Source organism: Crocodylus porosus, unplaced genomic scaffold, assembly GCF_001723895.1.
Source record: "Crocodylus porosus isolate Cpor-Errol unplaced genomic scaffold, CroPor_comp1, whole genome shotgun sequence".
Taxonomy (NCBI): Eukaryota; Metazoa; Chordata; order Crocodylia; family Crocodylidae; genus Crocodylus; species Crocodylus porosus.
In genome coordinates, this window is record NW_017728950.1 from 58,537,035 (window position 1) to 58,559,171 (window position 22,137).

The 22,137-nt window shown below is 45.2% G+C and overlaps 1 protein-coding gene across 1 annotated transcript in view; it reads left to right on the forward strand.

Annotated features, from left to right (window-relative positions):
* Window positions 1–12,741: 12,741 nt before the first annotated feature.
* The window catches only part of PLGRKT (plasminogen receptor with a C-terminal lysine), a 42,657-nt gene continuing 33,261 nt past the window's right edge, over window positions 12,742–22,137 (forward strand). The window contains exon 1 of the mRNA XM_019555332.1: window positions 12,742–13,028. Coding sequence (XP_019410877.1) covers window positions 12,948–13,028 — 81 coding nt within the window. The 5' untranslated portion in view covers window positions 12,742–12,947. The remainder of the gene's footprint in view (window positions 13,029–22,137) is intronic.

Sequence of the window (22,137 nt, forward strand, 5' to 3'; positions counted from 1 at the left end):
TGTAATTAGACCGCCCTGCATCACAGAGGGTATAAAAATCATTGCGCTGTGAACTTTGGGGTCTTTGCGCGCCCGACGGAACGTACCCTACGGATTGAATCGACACGGAGCGACCTTCGGCCTGGCCAGCCGGAGGGAAGGACGCCAGACCAGCCTGATCCCGGCGACCCTTCCCGGAGATACAACACCAGTGTTGATTTTGTTTTGTTTAACCCTTATTAATAAAATTAAGCCTGACCTTTAAAGCGAGCGTGATCTGCGTAAGCCCGACTATCAAAAGATCCCGTCCACACCCTACACCTCGCCCTAAGATCCAGCCACACCGAGTTGCTTACAATTCCCAGGGCCCATCCCTTGCCTTGCAGTGCCAAGAGATATTGGGTGGTGACTCCATCAGTTTGGCTTGACTCTAGGCTCTGTGGGTCAGGCATCTCTCTGAGGTTCCCCTCCTGGACCTTCCGGCTGGGGTGACTCCACTCCAAACTCCCAAAAGAAGAAAAACAATGCCCACAAGTCTCGGGGAGAAAACTCTCCTTACTTAATTTCCCCTGCAGCAGCCCTCTGGCTGGGTGCTGTGTTTTCTTAACAATTACTCAGGGCTACTCCTTGGCACTCTGGTGCCCCTTTTCACTCAGCCCCACGCCGAGTGGTCCCACCTGACTCCAGGACTTTGCAGTCCCTCCCGTTGCTTGAATAATGGTTCCCTGCCGGGATGGGCTCTGAGGTGATCTCCTGACCTGTGTCGCTCCCTCCTGACCTGCCGGGTCTTCCTCCATCCCTCTCTCTTTGGGGCGTCTCTCAGCCCTGGACTCTATCCCCGGACCCTTGTGCCTGGCTCCACCACCGCAAACCTGGGCATCCACTGCTTTTCACTCGGTGCTCTCCATCCCACAGATGGGGGATCTGTTCCAGCCTCGCAGACGGCTGCTGTCTTCTCCCTTGCCTCCGGACCAGGAGCCAGGCTTGGCTCCCCTCCTGGCTGGTCTCCACCTCTTCTCCCCTGCTTCTTCCCTCAGGGCGTCCTTTATCGTCCTGCGCCGGATCCAATCATTATCTATCGCAGCTGGCTGCAGTTTTAAAAAGATGCGGCTAATCAGCCGTGTGGGTCCCGCATCCGCTTTTGCCATTCCCACACCGTTGGCTGCAGGTAAGGCACTCGTGGTTTTCTTCCTTCCCTTCTCTCTCTCTCCCGCCTTATCTTGGGTCCCGAGGCACCCCTTTTCTCCTCCGGGGCCATATTGTGCCATCCCCCTGCGACATGATGCTTTTGCTATCCTGAAGCCAGTCTAAAGACAGAGAAGAGTCATCTGAGTACCAAGAGAAAACCCAAAAGCAAAAGCACTGACCAGAGAAAATATGCCCTGGCCCTTCTCAACTGCAGTCCTGATTTTGATGCTTCTCATAGAATCATAGAAAATTAGGGTTGGAAGGTGGCAGAGCTCTCAGGTGCTCTGTGACTGAGAGCAGAAGCGGCTCGGGAGAGACCCCTAGTGGTGGGAAGGGGGAAGCACAGCTGCCAGTCACCAGGACTGCACAGGTGCTGGTTGCCCTAGCAACCAGGGAAGCCTAGAGCCAGGAAGGGGCGGAGCTTAGCCCTTCTTAAGCTCAGGCAGAAGGCCAGGAGGGTCATTCCCCTCCAGGAGCCGAGGGAGGAGGAACTCAGCAGAACAAAGGGGAGAACTCTGATGGTTGGAACATCCCCTGGTCCCTGTTGGGGGGTTGATGCACTCTTTCTCTCTCTCTCTCTCTTTGGTAGGGAGAGATTTCTGTTTTTCGACCAGAATAGTCTAGCTTTTATGTTGTAGCCCGGGAGAACTTTGTGTTTTACCGGAGGACTGGGTGAGGCTATAAAGGGTTGGAGGAGGCCTCATAGGAGCTCCACGATAGCGTGGGGTCTCCTGGCACTGGAGGGGGCGCAGTTTTGTTTGGGGGGTGCATTGGCCCAGCCCGGAGCTGGGGGGGCAGTGAAGAGCCCCGACGAGGGGGCAGTAAGGAGCCTCTGAGCTAGGGGAGCAGTGAAGAGCCCCAACGAGGGGGCAGTGAAGAGCCCCAAGTTAGGGGGCAGTGAGGAGCCCCAAGTTAGGGGCGACGAGGAGCCCCGAGAGTGAGGAAGGGTGACAAGGAGCCCCAAGAACAAACGAAGGGCCGAGCCATAATAACACAGCCCAAGTTAGGTCATACCAGTACCATCTGCGAGGCTTGGGCTGCGGTGTAGGGGAGGAAAAGGAGCCGCAGACAGCGCCCCCTGTCATTGGGGCGCATAAAAATGGGCAGCCTCCCGCTGATTCTAATCACCTATTAATCACAAGTAAGATCAAGGCGTGGCAGGTGAGTAAGCAGGCAGTTGGCCCATTGCAGGAGGGTGGAGCCTCACGGCCAGAGGGGCTCCGAAAGTAGGACTCCTGCTACAGAAGGGCCCTCAGGAGGGCATCTACTCCAACCCCATACTCAAAGCAGAGCCATCCCCAACTACATCATCCCAGCCAAGGCTTTTGTCTAGCTGGGTCTTGAAAACCTCCAAGGATAGAGATTCCACAACCTCTCTGGGTAACCTGTCTCAGTGCTTTACTACCCTGCTAGTGAAAAAATTCTTCCTAATATCTAACCTAAACTTCCTCTGCTGCAACTTGAGACTGTTGCTCCTTGTTCTGTCATCTACCACCACTGAGAACAGTCTAGCTCTGTCCTCCTTCAAACCTCCCTTCAGGTATTTGAAAGCTGCTATTAAATTTCTTCTCAGTCTTCTGTTCTCCAAAATAAATAAGCCCAGTTCCTTCAGCCTCTCCTGATAAATCATGTGCCCCAGCCCCCGAACCATTTTCACTGCCCTCCACTGGAATCTCTCCAATTTGTCCACATCCTTTCCTTTTATAGGGGCCCAAAACTGAACACAGTACTCTAGATGCTGCCTCACCAGTGCTGAATAGAGGGGAATAATCATTTCCCTTGACCAGCTGACAACACCTGAAATGCAGTAGTGCATGGAATGTTCAGTGTCCCTCCTTTCAGCATATTCATTGGCCAGGGCACATTTGAAATTATTTTTACAACATGAAAAAAGTTCAACACAAAGTTTCCCTATACAGTGAAATACAGTGAGTGAATGGGGATGAACATCAAATTGCAGGTGTCTCCTGACTAGGCCTGATGTCTTGACAGCCCAAGGAAAAATCCAACATGATCAAAAACATTGCACACTTGTAGCAAGCTCAGTAACTCTCTAGAGTTGTTATTCTTTCAATGATCACTACAACACACTAAAATAATTTTTAAAAATGGAAGTGTGGTATTTTTAATGACATATTTAATTATACAGATAAGTCTTAAACATTTACCAGTCTTGTACACTTGTCAAAAAATTAGAGATTACTATGGTGTTTCTAATCAGGCAACATACCACCTTGAGAGGAAGGAAGTTCTGGCAAACTTCTTTCACTATTGTTTCATGAAAACAGTATTTGCCAAGACATTCCCAACATTAAAAGGAACCTTGATCATTTTTCACTAGTGTTAAGTTTCATGGTTGTTAACTGGTTTAGCAGAGGTGACCAACCTGTAGCACAGTGGTCTCCAACCTTTTTATGGTGAAGATCACTTTTTGTAAGTAAAGGGCATCCCAGGATCTACTGCCCCCTCTCCTCCCGAGATTGACTAGTTGGTGACTAGTGCTGTAACATGAGTACCACATGCAGCACAGACAGTCTGTGTGTGTAGCACATGGCAGATCAAGGAGGGGCCAAGCAGCACAGTAGCAGATAGAGCAGGAAGCAGAAGGCAGAGCAGGAGATCAGCCAGGGAGCACTGGGTAAGAAGCAAAAAGCAGAGCAAAAGATTATGTGTGGAGCACAGAGTAGGGAGCAGAAAGCAGAGCAGAAGATCAGACAGAGGAAGGGGACTGGCATGACACTCGGGGAGGATACAGGGCTATTTATGGCACTCCTGACAAAAATTCGTCCCCATTGATCTAGAGCAGGGATTGACAACATTTTTGGGGAGAGTACCAAAACCCTGCAATATCTATTTGCAAGATGTTGGCATGTCAGGTAAACAAAACAGGTGGGAGGGGGTGGGAGGTACTTGGCTGGATGGACTGCATATTATTATGGTTAATAATGATTTTTTTTTTTTTACAGTAAATATCAAATTTTCAAAAATACCTAAACTAACCACCTGGTGACAAAAAATAACACTTCACATACTACAAATAGAGAAACAGATGGAATTTTTTTCCATGCTGTTGTTTCATTTTCTTTTTACTCTGTTAAGCATGTTGGGATGTCACTTCAATGTGCAGGCAGCAGGGAGGCTGCAAGTGGCTGCGCTGGGGTCTACAGAACGCCAGCCCAACTTGTAGCTGGTGAGACTACACACGCACCTCAGACGATGGTGGGATTGCCACGAGGGGCCCAATCCTTCTTGTGGCAGCACAGCCGCAGCACCTTGCCTGTTATCCGTCCCAATGTGCACGTGCACCCACCTCCAGCAATGAGCTAGCCCTGGGCTCTATGAACCCCAGTGCTGCTGCTTATAGCCAGCTGCCTACCACAGCTGGCCCGGGTTCTGGGCAGACTCCTACCACCCACTATGGAGGTTTATTGTGGTAAAACCTCGAGTTTGAAACAACTTTTCTGAAAAGAGTTGACGTACCAAGCAAAATCATGTTACATACTCTGGCATGCACACCAGGGGTTGCCGACATCTGTGCTGGGGATAGTGTTTGATCTCTTTGGAACTTCCCTTAATGCAAACAGAAAACATTTTATCAATAGTAAGAAAACAAAATATGGCAGATTTGTATTTATTCTGCTTGCATATGGGATTTTCAGATGAAGTGAACCTTCATTTATTTCTCTTTCCTTTTCCATGGTGCTGAATACTAACAAGAACAATTCTACAGAGAAAAAAACATAAAAAATGTACAACTATACCCTTGCTGGTCATTAAGATGATGCTTGTAGCTCTGCCAGTAAATGTACAGAAAAAAACTTCCCTAATACTCATTCCAAAATAAAAAAATAAAACTCTTATTGCTGGCAGATTCAGTTAGGAATATTTTAGTGGAATTTTTTTTTACTACAAACTATTGACCTAAAGGAAGAGCTCAAACGTTCTACTATGCTAGGACAGACAAAAGAGATGACTAAATATTCTCATTATTGGTAATTTTTCTCGTTCAAAAACTTCTGCTTTTTTAAGTTCTATTATATATTAGCTGTGACACTGTGAAGATTTAAATGATCATTAATCCTTCAACATTAAAAATGCAAAGGAGATTTTAAGAGTCACACAAAACAGTTGAACAGAAGTATAAATTACCTAGAGAGAGTGATATACAATTAAAGTCTTTGGCAAATATGAATGGTGATGTTGCCTTTAAAATGCCTTATTAACAAAGGAGCCTTTAGGTTGTAGCATGGTTATTCACCTTGTTAATTAGTTTGTTAGCCACATCAGCTTTACAAAGTCAGCTTGTTTTTTACACCCTAACTCTCAACTATGTTGAAATACCCATTCATTCACTTTATACCACTATGTATTAAAAGGAGTGCTGTTTTTTAGACACTCCTACTAGTTGCTTCTCCTTCTTCCTGATGTCTATAATGAAACTGATTTTATTTACCCAGTAAACATCAAATCTGTATTTCTTACATAGACATAGTTAGCAGAAATCTATCCTAGCAGGTAATTTATACCAGTTATGTATCACTGTATAAACTCACACAAGGTGTAATTCTGCTGATGTCAATGAAGTATTATCAGGGAGAATTCTGGCTATTTAATTTCAGCAAAAAGACATCTTTAGCAACGAGCAAATATCCCTGAAACAAGTTCAAATACATTTAAGAACAAATTAAAGGCTTTTTTAGACTATACATTAAATAAATATTTGGAAATTAATGCTAAAAGAACATGATAAAATGATAGTCCTATTTTATATTAGGCTTTCATTTCATACATAAACATCACAACTGATGCCCTGGCCGCATTCTTAGTTTCTGGTTGTCTTTGCCATTAAACTAACTGCACCACAGTTTCAAGTGAAAAACTCATAGTCAAATACATTGGGAGGTTTGCTGTCTCATGGTGTCATGTGTTGGCAGGTAGTTGAAGGACGTGCCACTAGCTGTGACCCATGGCATAAAGGGTTTCTGATTTGCTTACTGAAAATGAGATAAAGCTATCCTGCAGGGAAAGTCCCCAGAATCAGCAAGTTACTGACAGTGTTCTAGACTTACGTTTACTTATTTTAAAATTGAGAATGAAACATGCCGGAAACAGGGCATGTTTTGGACACTAGCCCAGTACATTGTGTGCTGTCTGAAGAGTAGTGTGACTTCACTGATACGCAGCAGATACACGGTTATTCTGAGGCCACATTTTCCTTCATTCACCTATCAAGCACAAAAAGGTATCATTTCAAAATATAAACCAGTTTCTGTGTTCCATAAAGGAAAAAAAAATTCAATCATTTAAAAAGCCTTTAGAACAAGACAAATGAAACCAAGAAGCTACTTCCTGAAGAAATTACTAAATCATGATTCTGCATTTAGAGTATCTTCACACTTCTAAACTTTCACTACACCATTTACAGGTTTCTCTCGATTTATGCGGTACATGCGTTCCCGGAGAATGGTGCATAAATTGAATTTGCATAAGGCAAACTCACTTTATAATGTAACAAATAGGGACAGGTTCCCATGGCAATGAGGGAGGGAAGGAAGGAGGGAGACTGGGACTAGGGAAGGGGCGGGGGGTGGGGTGCCACTCCTGGGGCTGCGCAAGGGAGCAAAGCAGAGGGAACAGAATGGCACTCACCCCAGCCCTGGCTGCAGTGGCCCCAGGAGTGGCCAGCACCAACTACCTGCAGCCACTGGGCTGCACCATGCTACTACGCCTGTCCCCCACACCTGGGCTCTGCTTGTTTGCACTCACCTCTGCTCCTGGGCATGCCATGCCCTGGTGAAGGCAGCTGGTGTTGGCTGCTCCCAGGGCCCCTCCAGCACAGGCTGGGGGGGTGCCATGCCCCACACTGCCCGGGGCTCTGTTTGTCCACACTCACTCCAGCCCGTGCTGGAGAAGCCCTGGGAGCAGCTGACACCAGTTGACTTCACCAGTTCATGGTACAACCCAGGAGCAGAGGTAAGCACAGACAAGTAGGGCCCAGGTGTGTGGGGGACAGGCAGAGCATGGTGCAGCTGGGGCTGAGGTGACTGGGGCCACGGCCCTTTCTCCTTCCCCCCCAGACTTACCTGCTTGGGTGGGGAGGGCATCTGTGCTGATCACATAAGAGAAAATTTACCTTGCATATAACGAATTACGTGTCTACATATGCTCATCACATAAGAGCGAATTTGCATATAAAGAACCCGCATAAATTGAGGGAAACCTGTACTCAGGTTTTAGAAGACTGGAAGAAGGCCAATGTGGTCCTATCTTCAAGAAAGAGAGGAAAGTGGATCTGGCAAAGTATAGGCCCACCAGCCTGACTTCTATCCCGGGGAAGATCTTAGAAAAGTTTATTAAAGAGGCCATCCTTAATGGACTGGCCGACGCCAGCATCATGAGGGATAGCCAGCACAGGTTTGTTGTGGGTAGGTCTTGCTTGATCAACCTCATTTCCTTCTACGACCAGGTGACGTATCACCTGGACAAGGGAGAAGAGATTGATGTCATATATCTTGACTTCAAAAAAGCTTTCGATCTGGTATCCCATGATCACCTCTTGGCGAAATTGGCCAATTGTGGCCTTGGGTCCATCATGATCTGCTGGCTGGGAAATTGGCTCCATGGTCGGACCCAGAGAGTAGTAATTGATGGCAGTCACTCATCATGGTGTCCTGTGACCAGTAGGGTCCCCAAGGCTCTGTCCTTGGACCCATATTGTTCAACATCTTCATTAATGATGTGGACATTGGAGTCAGAAGACTGGCCAAGTTTGATGATGACACCAAACTTTGGGGTAAGGCATCCACACCTGAAGACAGGTGGGCGATCCAGGCTAACCTGGACAGGCTCAGCAAATGGGAGGATGAGAACCTGATGGTATTTAACACTGAAAAATGCAAGGTTCTCCACCTTGGGAGGAAAAACTTGCACCATCCTTATAGGCTCGGCAGTGCTACGCTGGCTAGCACTACGGAAGAAAGAGACTTAGGGGTCATCGTTGACCACAAGATGAACATGAGCCTACGATGCGATGCTGCAGCTAGTAAAGCAACCAAAACGCTGGCTTGCATCCATAGATGCTTCTCAAGCAAATCCCGGGACGTCATTCTCCCCTTGTACTTGGCCTTGGTGAGGCCACAGCTGGAGTACTGCGTCCAGTTTTGGGTCCCACAATTCAAAAAGGATGTGGAGAAGCTTGAGACAGTCCAGAGAAGAGCCATGCGCATGATCAGAGGTCAGGAAAACAGACCTTATGACGACAGGCTGAGAGCCATGGGGCCTGGAAAAGCGCAAGCTCAGGGGTGATCTGGTGGCCACCTATAAGTTTATCGGGGTGACCATCAGTACCTGGGGGGAGCATTTGTTTACCAGAGCATATAATAGCAGCCCCCAAGGGATGACGAGGTCGAACGGTCACAAACTCCTGCAAGACTGTTTCAGGCTGGACATAAGGAAGAATTTCTTTCCTGTCAGAGCCCCCAAGGTCTGGAACAGCCTGCCATCGGAGGTGGTTCAAGCACCTACATTGAACACCTTCAAAAGTAAATTGGATGCTTATCTTGCTGGGATCCTATGACCCCAGCTGACTTCCTGCCCTTCGGGTGTGGGGGGCTGGACTCAATGATCTTCCCAGGTCCCTTCCAGCCCTGATGTCTATGAAATTGATGAAAGTTGTTTCTGTGGAGAGAAGTGCCATCTTGTGTGCAAAGAGCATATTGCAGACATTCTCTCCCTTTCAGCAATGTAACTCATCATTGTAATTACACATTTTTTAAAATCCTTTTCCAGCCACACATGTACCTTTCCTCTGCTTGATATATTTGGACTCTGAATGTTCCATTTGCAACTAAGTGACTGTGTCAGCTGTGTGTATCCCATCACCGTCATGCCATTAACATTTGCTTTCAGCTCTGTGTTCCCATGCTTTCCACTCTTATTTCCTTTCTTTTTACTTGCACCTTTTCTCTCTCCCTGATTTTTACTTACACCTTTTCTCTCTCTTCCTCCTTTTCACTCTGCCTGTATCTCTTGCAGCTCTGCTTTACAGTCTTTCCATCTTCTACCAATTTTAGGGTTTTATATTGCTACCCATTGCCATCAGATATGAGCACCTGCCATGTACCCTTCTACAGAAGATATATTATGCTAGATTTAATGCAGTAACGATACGCATTCTGTTAGGGTTCTCTAAATATTGTCTTATGTTGGGACCCACATCCCTCCTTTCCCCTATTTCTGCTCCCTTAGTTATTGCTATTATATGTTGTATTTTAACTACCATTTAAGGTTGGATCCTGTAAAGAGATCCTTGAAGATGTAAACCTTTTTGCTCATTCCAAATCCTACTGAAGTGAACAAACTAAGGACCTCCCTTTAGTGATGGTCCATTTGTTAGATAAGAAGCTAAGGGTCAAATTTTGCTGACACATATGCATGTATTTGTTGAAATGAACAATCTCATTCCTTCAGTGGGACCACTGGGAAGTTATGTGGGTAATGTATATATAGACCAGAACTGAAGACCCTTGTTCAAATATATAAAGGATCAGAACCGAGGGCCCTGGTCCTGCAAAGTTTCATGTTTATGAGCAGTCTAACTTGAGTTAAAAGAACTGCTCTCATGTGGAGAATTAAACTATTAAATTATAATTAAGAATTAAATTATGTTTACCTATAAGGTTATGAGTTATTTGGGACAATTAATATGCTCAGAATAACTGTGTAACTCATCACAGAACTGGAACTTGTTTTTGTATGTTTTAACTTATACAAACTCTTAGAACCAACATTTTAAAAAATGAATAAATTAATCTTCTAATTATATACAGATGAACTGTGTGAAGCTGACTGAAATGCATCATGAAATAGTAATGCAATAATATTCTTTAGTTTAAAAGAAAATATGCTTAAAAACATGTTCAGTCAAATTAAGTACCATTTTTCGGACAACTGGTAGAAGTAGGATGTTAAATGACAACAAGCATGCATGTTTTTCATGTTTATATTGGATATTAGCTTGCCTTGTGGCTATAAATTCAGATAAATATAATAGTTTTGATTGATAAATATGTCAGATGATAGATCAGGAAAGTTTGCTGCATGAAAACAAACACAAACAGGCAATTTTTTCTCTGCTCTCATTATGCCTATTTTAGCTCATACTAACAGAAAATCTCTCAATAACTCCAAAGAAAATGGATTGGGATATAAAAAATGTTATGTGCTTTATTTATATCTCTAAAAGATTTAAATGCCTGGGTATTGTAGCAATAATTTATGAGTTAACTTTAAAAGAAAGAAAGAAACTGAATGCCAAAAGTTAGGTTCCTAAAACTTTAAAGTCAGAAGTCTAAATATAAGTGTCCTGATTTTCAGAAGTGATGACCATTCATAAATCCCACTGAAGTTCATGGGAACTATGCTCAGCATTTTTTAAAAGGAGTGGCTCCAATATGGATTTAGAAGCTTAACTTTTGGTAGCCAAGAGCTTGAAACTTTTGACTCCTGTCTTCTAAATCTTTTCTAATGCTATTCCTTTGTGGTAGTAGTTATTTGAACTACTATTACATAGTTCTGTATCAAGATCTTCAGTATCCATAGAGCTAAAATTGAGTCTGCGCCTTATGTGACATGTAATATAGTCTTGTAAACTACAAGGGCTACCCTGCTGCAGAATTTTTTTGTGCATAGGAGTGCACCTATAGACACTGTCCCAACTGGCTGGCACACGGGGCTTCAGTGTGGGGGCTAGCCGGCATGCAGCTTTAGCACTGAAGCACCCTCATGCCCCAGCCAGCTGCTCTGCAGCATGTTGAGCTGGGGGGAGCAGCCAGCCCAGGTCTGGTTTCATGTGCAGTGGTAGGGGTGGTGTCTGAGGCATAAAGATGCTTCAGTGCGGAGGCTGCCTGCTGGCTAGCCCCATACTGAAGCACACTTGTGCCTCAGCCAGCACCCCCCTAGGGCTGCTGAATGTAGAGCCCAGTTGGAGCAGCCGTGGGTTAGCAGGCTGACCTCCTGGGTCCCCTGCCAGCTTCAGCTGCTCTGACCAGGTTTTATGTGCTGTGCACAAAAAACCTCTAGAGCAAGAAACCCTGAAATGTAATTGCACATGTAGATGCTCCCACTGTGTGTACCAAATATGAAAATAACACGTAATAAATAATTGTTTTTTCTCTTAGACATACCAATAAATGAATTATTGAAAACTGGCTGATAGGGTAGCTAATAAGACATAATTAACCATGTTAATCTGAAGTCAAGTAGAAGAGCTACAAGGGTCCCTGGATATCTGTTCAATTAGTGATGTCATAGGAAGGAGCTACAGTTATTACACATATTTTGGAGAACAATTTTGGCGCTTTCTTCTCTTTTCATCATGCCATTAATTGACTGAACACGTGGCCAGGTGACAACTTAAGACACGATTAACTAGATAATCACACCTTAAGTGTAATGTGTAAATGGATGCATATATCCAGAACAATAAAGCCCCCAAATTGTTCCTCAGAATATGTTTAAAAGCTGTGTGGCTCCTTCCTATGACATCACTAATTGCACAGGAATCCAGGGGCCCCTGTAGCCGGGACACCTGCCAGCTGATTGGGGCTCCCAGCCAAGGGCCCATGTGCATCCGAACCTGGGAGCTCACAGGTGATATGTGCTCCCAGCCGTGTTAGCACATGCCCCTGCAGTTGTGGAACCACAACTAATGTGGTCTTTAGCAGTGGAGGTACTCCAAGCACTCCTGGGCCTAGGAGCTTGCATCACTTGTGATCTCCAGCATCAGTTGTGCAGTGTTGCAGGGCCTCACAGCATGCCCTCAGTTAACCGGGCTCCCATCTACTTGTCTCTGCAGGGGGAGCCTGCAGTTGTGATCCCAGGTTCCCCCTGCACCAGCAATCAAGCGTGATAGGATCTAATTCATGATCCCACAATCATACCTCTTGTCATGAACATGTGGTAAGGCAGGAAGCATAATTGTGTGCATGATGCATATGATCCCACCACGCTTTTACCTGCACATCTAGAGGGGCCTTACATGTACATATATACACACATATGTACACACACATACATATTTGTGTTGTACACTTATGTATATATAGCAATAGACTAAGCAAAGTAGAGAAATACAACATAAGCTTTCCTGAGCTGAAATACACTTCATCAGCTCAGGAAAGCTTGTGCTCTATATGATATTATATATCATAAAATATATTCAATATGACATTATTTATTTTATTTATATCTATATATAGCTAGATAGCTAGATAGATATATTTAAAGCCTCTTTTCCTCTTTGCTTCCCTGCGCCCCCTTCCCCTGCGTCCCCCGCCCCCCACAGAGTCCGACGAAGGAGTTAAAACCAGGCTGAGGTCCCAAGGCAGACCGACAGTTGTAACGAGCCACCACGCGCATGCGCAGGGTGCAATGGAACCCAGGACTGGCCTCGCGCCCCGGGGGGGGGGGGAAGGGAAGAGTCGCTGGTCCCCGGAGGGCGCCTGCGCACGGCTTACAGCTTAGGGGGCGGGGCCATGGCTTAGCTCCTACGTAACGACGTTGGCTGCGGCTACCTTGTAGCCTTTGTGCCTTGCGGACAGCTCTGGGGGAGGAACCCAGGGCGTGGTTTTGATCGGCCACTTGGTAGGGGTAACCTCTCCGCCCCCGACGAGTAAGCTCCAGGCCAACCGACACCTTTTCCGTAGAGTGCGGACACCCGCGGGGCGGGAAGCGGGCTTCCGGTAGCAGCGACCGGCGTGTGTTGCGGCCTGTAGGTCGCCATGGGCTTCATCTTCTCCAAATCCATGAGCGACGCGTTGAAGAACCAGCAAGAGCTCGCGCTCGTCAACTCGCGGCTTCAGGTAGCTGCGTCTCGGAGTTGCACGGGGGGGGGGGTTTAGAGGCGGCGCTGACGTCATTTGCCTCCCAACCAATAAGGGACCCGTGCTACTTGTGGCGCGTGAAGCAAAGGCGGGACGTGGCAGATGGGGGGAGGGTTCATGTGCTTGGAGCAGCAGTGGGACTAGCCCCAGGTCACTCCTGCAGCCTGGGGAAGCTAACAACCCTGGGCTAGAAATATTAATTAATTGTATCTACATTAAATATGCCTTCTAGTTCTCTCCCCCTCCCCCCCAGTATCTTCTCAAAAAAACAAGTTTTCATGTGCAGTGATCCCACAGGTAATGGCCATCCCAGCCTATGTCCCTTCTTCTCTCCCTTGCCGGTTCCTTGAAGACAAAAGGGTGGGTAGCCTGAGGCCCCTGGTTGCTTCTCCAGCCCCTCATCGCTTCCCAGGAGGGGTTTGGATAGCAGGAGTAGAGAAGGCAGCTGGTGATGGACCAGCTCTGGGTCCATGATCTCCACATGTAGTGGGATGAAATTACCCTGGCGTGGCTGCCTAGTCTGCCACTGAATGCTTCTTGGGCTTCTCTGTTTGCAGGGGGTTAAATTTGATGTTCTTCATCTTTTGGAAAATGGCACACGGGCTGTTTTGCAATTAAAGGCTTGTTAAGCGTTAATTGAGGAACCTCATGTTCGCTTAAATAGACGCTAGGTTTCATGTTTTAGTTTTGGTTGGATGAGATCGCACCCTTTAGCTGAGCACTAAAGAATTGTGTTCGGAGATCATCACAGCACTGGAAATGCTATGAGAAGGAGAGCATGAAGAAAGAAAGCCATGCATTTTTATTTTAGCAAAGTTTTAGATTAGCTATAATCTGCCTAAAGCAGTGGTTCTTAACCTTTTCAGACTCAGCGTGCCCCCTTCATAACTTGAAGAATTGGGTGGCACTGCATTTACAAACTAGTTTAGTCTAGTCCAATGCTTGCCTCCTTGTTGAAGAGCCAGGCGGTAGGAGCAAGAGAACAGCCAGGAGAGCCTGAGCCTGCCTATCTCCTAACACTTCCTGTGCCACCCTCCAAAGGATCTTGTGGTTCTTTGGGATGTCATTATACCCTGGCTGAGAATTGCTGCTCTAAAGGCAATGAGTAATTTGCAGATTTCTCTTGTATATGCTGGACCAAATCACTTTACTCCCCCCAGTGCTCTAAAACTGTAAATGCAAGTCCACATTTTACGTGTACACTTGCATTTCCATTTTTTCTGTCCTAGATACTGTCGTCTTATAATAGGAAAGTGTAACAGATGATGTTCCTGAAAAGGGAAGTATAGCTGGTTTACTGCATCTTTTGATGGAAATTTTATATAGTCTGAAGATGGAGCTGATAATGTGTGTTAGTCTATAATTGGTCAGAAGGTAGGTTAGGGTCATCACTTAGACACTAACTAGTTGATAGGGATTGTGACTGGAAAGAGTTGGAGCAGGTTTTTAGCTTATTTTCTTATAAGAGCTTCAAATACCCCCAGTTCCTCTAATCTTTATTGTATGGAATTTTTTTTTTCTTTTGTTATGTTCTGAGTCAGGAAATGGAATGCAGAGAAATGTGTGAAAACAAAATGCAAACAGATAAGCTTAGAAGAATCTTCATCATTTTGCAACTATGTGAAGTGCTGTAACAACTGATATCCACAGGTATTTTTAAACTTAGGAGGGAGCACAGCCACCTTCCTTATCTTCCTCTGGAAAAATTTTTGGCTGCCTTTAATATCTAGGAAGCTTTTACTAATGAATGTATCATATATGCCCAGTAAGATTCAAAGAGTGTCAGTACATTTTTGGTGTTAAACGTGGGTGTGGCTCAGCAGTGCTGCTAACCTTTTTAGTTATTTGCTGCTCTAAACCAGTGTTTCTCAACCCATGGGTTGCAATCCAAAAGTGGATCACAAGAATATATGAAAGGGTTATGGACAAACTTTAAAAATAAATCAGCGAAATTTAACAATGGATTCTCCTTTAAAAGAGAAAAACGTTGGAAACCATGGCTTTTCCCTTGCAAGATGGCAGAGTTCCAGCCTGCAAGGGGCTGCTTGGGGGGGCCCCTTTTTCCTCGCATGCACCCACCCTCTGCCCCACACACTGGGGGTGCTGGGGACCAGGGAGATGGGGGTTGGGAGTGAGGGGCACTGGGTCAAGACTGGCCATCAGTGTTTATAAATGGGTCCTGGTACAAAAACAGTTGAGAACCACTGCTCTAAACCAGTGGTCACCAACCAGCGTATCGAGATCCACCGGTAGATCTTGGAGCCTCTTGTGGTAGATATCAGAGCTTCTTGAAGTCAATCTGAGGCTGGAGTGCAGGACTGGGGGTGAGGGAGCTGAGTGCACATGTGGACCCCAGTCCAGCAGGTCAGTCCATTGGGGAGGGAAGAAGTGGGGGCTAGATCGAGGCCCCTGCAGTGGGGGACAGTGCCGCAGAAGCAGGTGAATTGAGTGGGGCCCTGGCTGTGTAGGACTTGCCAGCTGGGGAGGCACACCCCCACACAATTTTTTCTTCCTCTGCCTTGATCTGCCCTCCCTCCCCCTTCCCTCTGTACGGACTTGCCTGCTGGGCAGGGGGAGGAGAGGTGGTGGTACACAGTAGATCTTGGGTTGCTTTTAAATACTAACGGTCATCTTCTACTTAAAAAGGTTGGAGACCACTGCTCCAAACAGTAGCTTGGTATGCTCTATGACTAGTAGTATCTGGGGTAGTGTGTACCAATGAGGAAAGTCACCCTTCATTGCTTTTCTGAAATGCTAGACCTACCAACAGTATTGATGTAGCACTGTTTTGAAAAGAGCTGATAATAACTTGATCTGAACCAGGAGAGTTCATGGAGAATTGTTGCAGCTGTCTCCATCGGTGCAGGCAGTATATATATATTTTTTTTCCCCTCTCTTTTTCTCTCTCTCTCTCTGCCTGAAAGATATTGAAATCAATTAGTTGATGTAAGTTCTTCAGGGCAGGGACTGTTGCAGCAGATGTCACGTTTGCCTGCAGTAATATAAGCATACTGACTTCATAACTCACGGCTATCTGACTGGTGGCCCATGGAGCATATGCAAGCTGTGAGGGGTACAGTTGCAGCCTCCAGGCTCCTGCCCAGCTACCACACTGGCTGTAACACCAGTTGGAGTTGCCAGGCTCCCCTTTCCTCTTCTTGCTTTTGCTGCCTACTCGTGACCCAGGGGGTGCAGCAGAGCAGTGCAGTGCAGTGCAGCACAGCTTAGAGCTGAGTGCAAGTTTGGGGCCATGCAGCGATGCAGTGCAGTGTGGGGGGAGGCTCTGCATAATGTGGGAGGCTCTCGTGGTACAGCAGGCTGAGGGAAGCTTCTGCACAATGTGGGGTGTGGCAGGGGAGGATATTATCCATGGGCCATATGGCCATGAGGCTTGTAGGCCACCCCAGGGCAGCCTGTAGGCTTATGGCTCTTGCTGGTTTGGCCCACAGGGTGTTTGGCTCCAAGCTGCTTAGGAAATGGACAGCCCTGCTATAATATTAGTACTCTGGGCCCTGGTCAGGGAGGTGAAATGACTGCGTAGTTATACTGGATTATTAGACTTTGCAGCATGAATGTGTTGAGTTAATTTTAAAAGCAGCTATTGGTGAGGGGAAAGAGCCTACGTCAGGGCTCACCTAGAAGTTACAAAGCTGGGAAGCTAGGCATGCGCTTAGCATCCTTTTAATCTCTACACCAGGGATTGGTAACTTGGACTGGTTCCAGCCACAGAGGTGGGGCTCCAGCAGCCTTCATTGGTAGTGGAATTCAGCTGTGAGTGCTCTTCCCATGCTGCTGCAGGGCCAAGTGCCAGCTGTGTCAGGTTCCTAGCATCTGCCCACCCACTCACCTCTGACCTGGGGTAAGTCATTCCAACTGGTGGCTGGAGGAAGTGGCCTACCTCTGCCGTACACAATCTCCAGGTTAGGCCTGGAAGTGCTACTAAGAAGCATCATTGTCCACTTCTTCCCGCTCAGTGCGCATGTGAAGAATTAAAGGTTAGGCCAAATTCACCTGAAACAAAAACCTGCAGAGCAGGGCCACCTTAAAACAGTTAAGTTACCTAACTTCCAGACCCTACTGCACTTGGGAATGAGTGGGCAGGTCATGCTTCTCAGCTGTGCTTCCAGACTCTGCAAAAGCAGTGTAAATATACCCTAAATATTCAGAAGGTGTGAGGGGAGGGTGCTGATTCTGGTGAGAACAAACTGAGATAGCGCACAGGCACATCTCTTGGGCGTGTCTGAAATTAACTGTGGCCTCTGAGTCTGACAGACCCATACATAAGTCCTTATTCTTTTAGCTGCTGAATTGCTTTCGTTCTAAATAAAATACTACTTTGGTGTTTGGTAACCCAAAAGAGTTATTACACCTTCTGAAGGGAGTAGAACTGCACTGCCAAACTCAAGCCAGACCTGCTGAGATAATTGTAATCTGTATGCAGGGGACTGCAGTCCTAAAGCCTGACTCCATCCAAAGGGAGGTGATAGCGTGAAGCTGAAGTCCTGAAATGGGATTTGCTCCAAAAGGGAGGTGGGTAAGAAGTGTGGTTAGTGACAGCTGTCAAAGTTACATGCTCATTCCATTGAATACAGTGCCTTATTCAGTGAAGTCCTTTACAGCAATAAAAAAACAAATAAATTTGCCAGTAAACAGATAGCAGTGAAGAAAACAGACTTCTTTTCAATACTGATAATAAATTACTTAACCACAATGTCTAGTTTGCAAATGTAGTTACTAGCTCCCTCCACCCTCTTTCCCACTGACATTTCAACCTCTGTTTGTCAAAGACTTGCCACGGATGAGGACTTCCCTAGTTTGCAGTAGGGATCCAGACCAGCATCTGGTAAGCCCCAAATGTGAGTGGAGACAAGACATGAAGCCTCCTGTCCTCCACTTTCTTTTCAAGGCTAGAGGTGTTCCATTGCAACAGAGGATTGGGGCTTCTTAAGTGTTGTACTGTTGCTGTTTGAAAAACAATAGAGATGGGCTTATCAAGCTGCCTTGTTCTGAAGGACTTGCTGTTTGTCTTGTGCCTTGATAATGTGGCTCCACAGCTAAATATCCATTGTAAATTTTGTGAAAACAGTTCCCAGTATGGTACTGTTGACGATTGTATTTTATCACATCCCTGCTCCTGGAAAGGTCACCGTATGAAGCTGTGAATAAACAACAAATGTGTTTTAGCTGAAAATCTTGTAGCAAAATTTTTGTTTAATGCTTTAAATTTGATACGGTGTTTTTTGGTATTGTAGAACTGTTCCAGGTGTTGGAGCATATATAATAGATTTCTGCAGTTTATTTGTAGCTAAAATAAAAATCTGTTATCACCATTCATGTAGTTATACATGAGTATTTAATCTGTTTTAAGAGGTACTGTGCCACAGAGCTTTAGGCTCTGAACAGGCATCTTTTCTAGATTTCTGAGTGAATTTCCTAGAAATCTTGCTGGAAGAGGGAGTGGTAGAGGCATTCAGCCTGCAGCTGTCCCCTCTTCCTTCCTCTCCATGAGTTCACCAATGGAATGATTCCAGCCAGGGGATGGTATAGGGAGAAGTGGGGCTGCTCTACTCCTCCCAGTCCCTGTGGGTAATAAGGCAGCAGGGAAAGACTCCCTGCCCCTTCCCCAGACTGAGAGCAGTCTTTTCCACTCTGCTTTCAGTCTCTTGGAGCAAATTGGAGAGCGCAGTGGGGCAAATACCTCACTCATTCCCTAAGCTGGTCTGGGGAAAGCACAGGGAACCTTTCCCCAAGGACTGGGAGGATTTGAATGGTGTGGAAGTGAACAGATGTTCTTCCCTACTGGAGAAGCTTTCCCACAGGAAAAAATCTTCCTTGATGGAAGAAAATGATCTGTCTTTCGCAGGAGGCATTTTTCCTGCTGGAGAAATGTGATGAGTGTCTGTATACATGTGGCTTCTATCAGGAGAGTGGCAGTTCTCCTGGTAGAATTGTAATATCTGTATATGGCCTTAGTGGCTTAGCCTCTTCAGGCTTTCCTAACGTACCCGTGCTTTTCCTCAGTGTCCCTGGTTTTACTTTTTTTTTTTAAAGATTCCTCTATTTTAGTTTACCTTCAAAACCAGATTTATCAAATGAGCAGCAGACACATGGGAAAATAAAGATGAAAGCACAGGCTTTTTACCTCAATTTCAGTAAGATTGTTGGTCCCTTTATAGCAATTATGTGCACAAAGCATTCAGAAGGGAGCATGGTATTTCTTTCTCCTCAGTTTAATTTCAGTTCTAAAAGCTGAAACGGTCTATGTGCATTATGACATAAAGAACACTTTGTCATACATATTAATTGCTCTCAGACTACCTTAAATATTAAACAGTTGTTACTCATCAGCACTTAGATTTAACAAGTGAGTTGAATACATTTGAATTTTCAAGAAACCATGATTTATATATGTAGACTTCTGCCACACAGTCCATCGTATGATGGAATAGGGTTAAGATGCAATTAAATCACTGGCAAGAGTAGGAAATGGGCTACTGTGTTCACACAGTTTTGAAAGGGTTTGAAACTGAGCCACTTTAAAAATAAGTTTGAGCACTATCTGACTTAGAGTTCCATCACCAGGTTTTGCTTCTTTTACCTCTCTTAGCTCCTGAAGTCTTTCTCTGTCTCTCTCTCAATTTGTTTTAGTTGTTGTGATCCACCCCACAAAACCCCATGTAAACAGGGAGAGCAGAAGCTATAAAGGAAACTCAAATTCATTGTTCTCATAATGCTGCGTAACACACTTGAGTAGCCAAAAAGGGAGAATTCCCCCCCTCCCCCCCAATTTTTTGCCTGGGTTGAGGGATACCAGGGGACCCTGAATTACTTTGATGCATTTTTTTTTTTCCAGTCAAAAGTACAGTAATTAAGCTGGGTATCCAGGTTGCAGCCATATTGGGCTAGAGGTAAAGGGAATCAAAACTCATGGAAGAGGTGATATCTTTTATTAGGCAACCAGATATTTGCAAACAAATTATTTTATTTGAAAAGTTTCAGATACCCTTCCTCAGGCATAGGTGAAAGGAGAGATTGTAAAAACTTTTTACATTCTTTTATATTCTATGCACTCTAATGTCTGATGAAGGGTAAGTGTTAAGTGTGCCCCAAAGCTTGCAAATAAAATAATTTGTTTGTGAATATCTAGTGCCTAATAAAAGATATCACCTCTTCCATGAGTTTTGATAATTAAGTTGCTTAGTTATTTACCAGGTTTTAGAAAATCTGACTGATAAAGACTGGCATAACAATATCCAGGCATGTTTTGTGTATTTGGCTCTAAAGATGATCAGTATGACACACAGGATGTTGGTAACCCCTGTATATGATCCCTTCAGATAGACCTGTTAGTTGCTTCAACAGTTGACATAGGGTAGCCACTTGACAATCGGAAAGCAGGGTGGATACACAGTTAAAGGCAGCTGTGGGGTAATGCCAGATCCCAGAGTCCCTAGCAGTTACAGGACTCTGTCCTAGCTGGGCAAGGAGCTCCTAGCCACAGGAGAAACCCTGCTCCACGTGAAAATTTATAGCTGGTTGGAGCTTTTTATTGTGTGATAGCTACTTTGCATGTGTAGCTGGTCTCAAAGTGATTGCACCAGTTAATTGCCCAATACCTGTAACTTGTAGAGACGGCCTAGTAAATTAACTAAATAACATAGATGTAAAGCACAAGCTTTTGTGAACACAAGTTCATTTAATCGGATGCTGTGAAAGGACAGTGTAGAGCAGTATATAAAGGAGTGAGATTGATCTGAATATAAAAGGTGGGAAAAGAGGAGGAAGAAGTTACTCAACTTGCAATGTCAAAATGCAATAGAAACAATTTGCAGTTTAATGTTTTAGCAACGCATGGTAGCCTCCTACATGAAAACTGCTGCTGAGGTATGTGCGTTGCCTCCTCTAGACATGATCAAGTCCACAAATGAGGCAGTGTAGATGGCTTGGATGTGTACCTGTGTATGCCCTATCAGGCATTCAAGCCATCAAAGAGGTAAGCCCCATTCTCTCAAGGCCCCTTGGGCACACACCCACGCTGTCTATTCCTTTTAATTTCCAGGTTCAAGTAGGCACAGAGGTCTTATTTTTGCTCCTAGGCTTACTGAACACAGTACAGATTCTGATTATTAGAATCAGATATGTCCTTATTTATTGTAGGGTAAATCCACTGACTTTTAAATTGGGAGTAACTCCATTAAAACATTGCAACTGAGAGAAGAAGCTGGGCTACTGCATTTTAGTAGAGTTTGCATTGCTGACCAGTTGGAACCAAATTAAATACTAAGAGCTTGATTACTGAGTCCAGTAGTTATCTTTCTTGGGACAGAGTGAGAGCTTTGGCTGACATGGAGAATTTGTTCAATTGACCAGGATTTTAAAAAATGTTTATCTACCAATGGGATTTACTATCACACCAAAGCTAGTTAGACACCCATGTGCTTTTGTAAAGCCTTCAAGGGACCTAAATACCATTATAAAGCTGGACCAAGGTCCAGTGGAGCTTTGCTGTACCAGTGCCCAAGGCGCTTTTCATCAGCTGCTTTTATTTGCATTCAGGCAGAGCCACTTTTTTGTGGCTAAATTCCCTGAAGTCCTTTTGTTCTCCAAGCCCAAAAGCTCTGTCCGTACTACCTGGCTTTTGTGAGGATCCCAGAATAGTGTGTGTAGAGACTTTGGCAGTAATACTTTGAAGTGAGGCCAGCCTGTGGGATTAGTGAGTATGTGCTACTCATTAAACATTACCAAAGTGAAATATTGTTGTCTTAAGTGAGTTTATGAGGGTCCTCTTATTTTTCTTCAGTGGCATTCGTTTATCAGCATCTGCTTTGGTTCTTTTGCTTTACCTATAGCAGGTTAGGGTGTTGTCTTTTACTGTGTCAGAGATGATGGTAGTTTTACAAAGAGTTTAGATTCTGGATTTGTATGGGATGGTTTGGATAGGAATGATTCTGCCTCAGGCAGAAGGTTGGATTAGATCGGTGTTTCTCAACCCGTGGGTTGCAAGGATATATGAAAGGGTCACGAACAAACTTTTAAACATGGAGTCTTCTTTAATGGAGAAAAGCGTGGGAAACTGCAGATGTCAGGG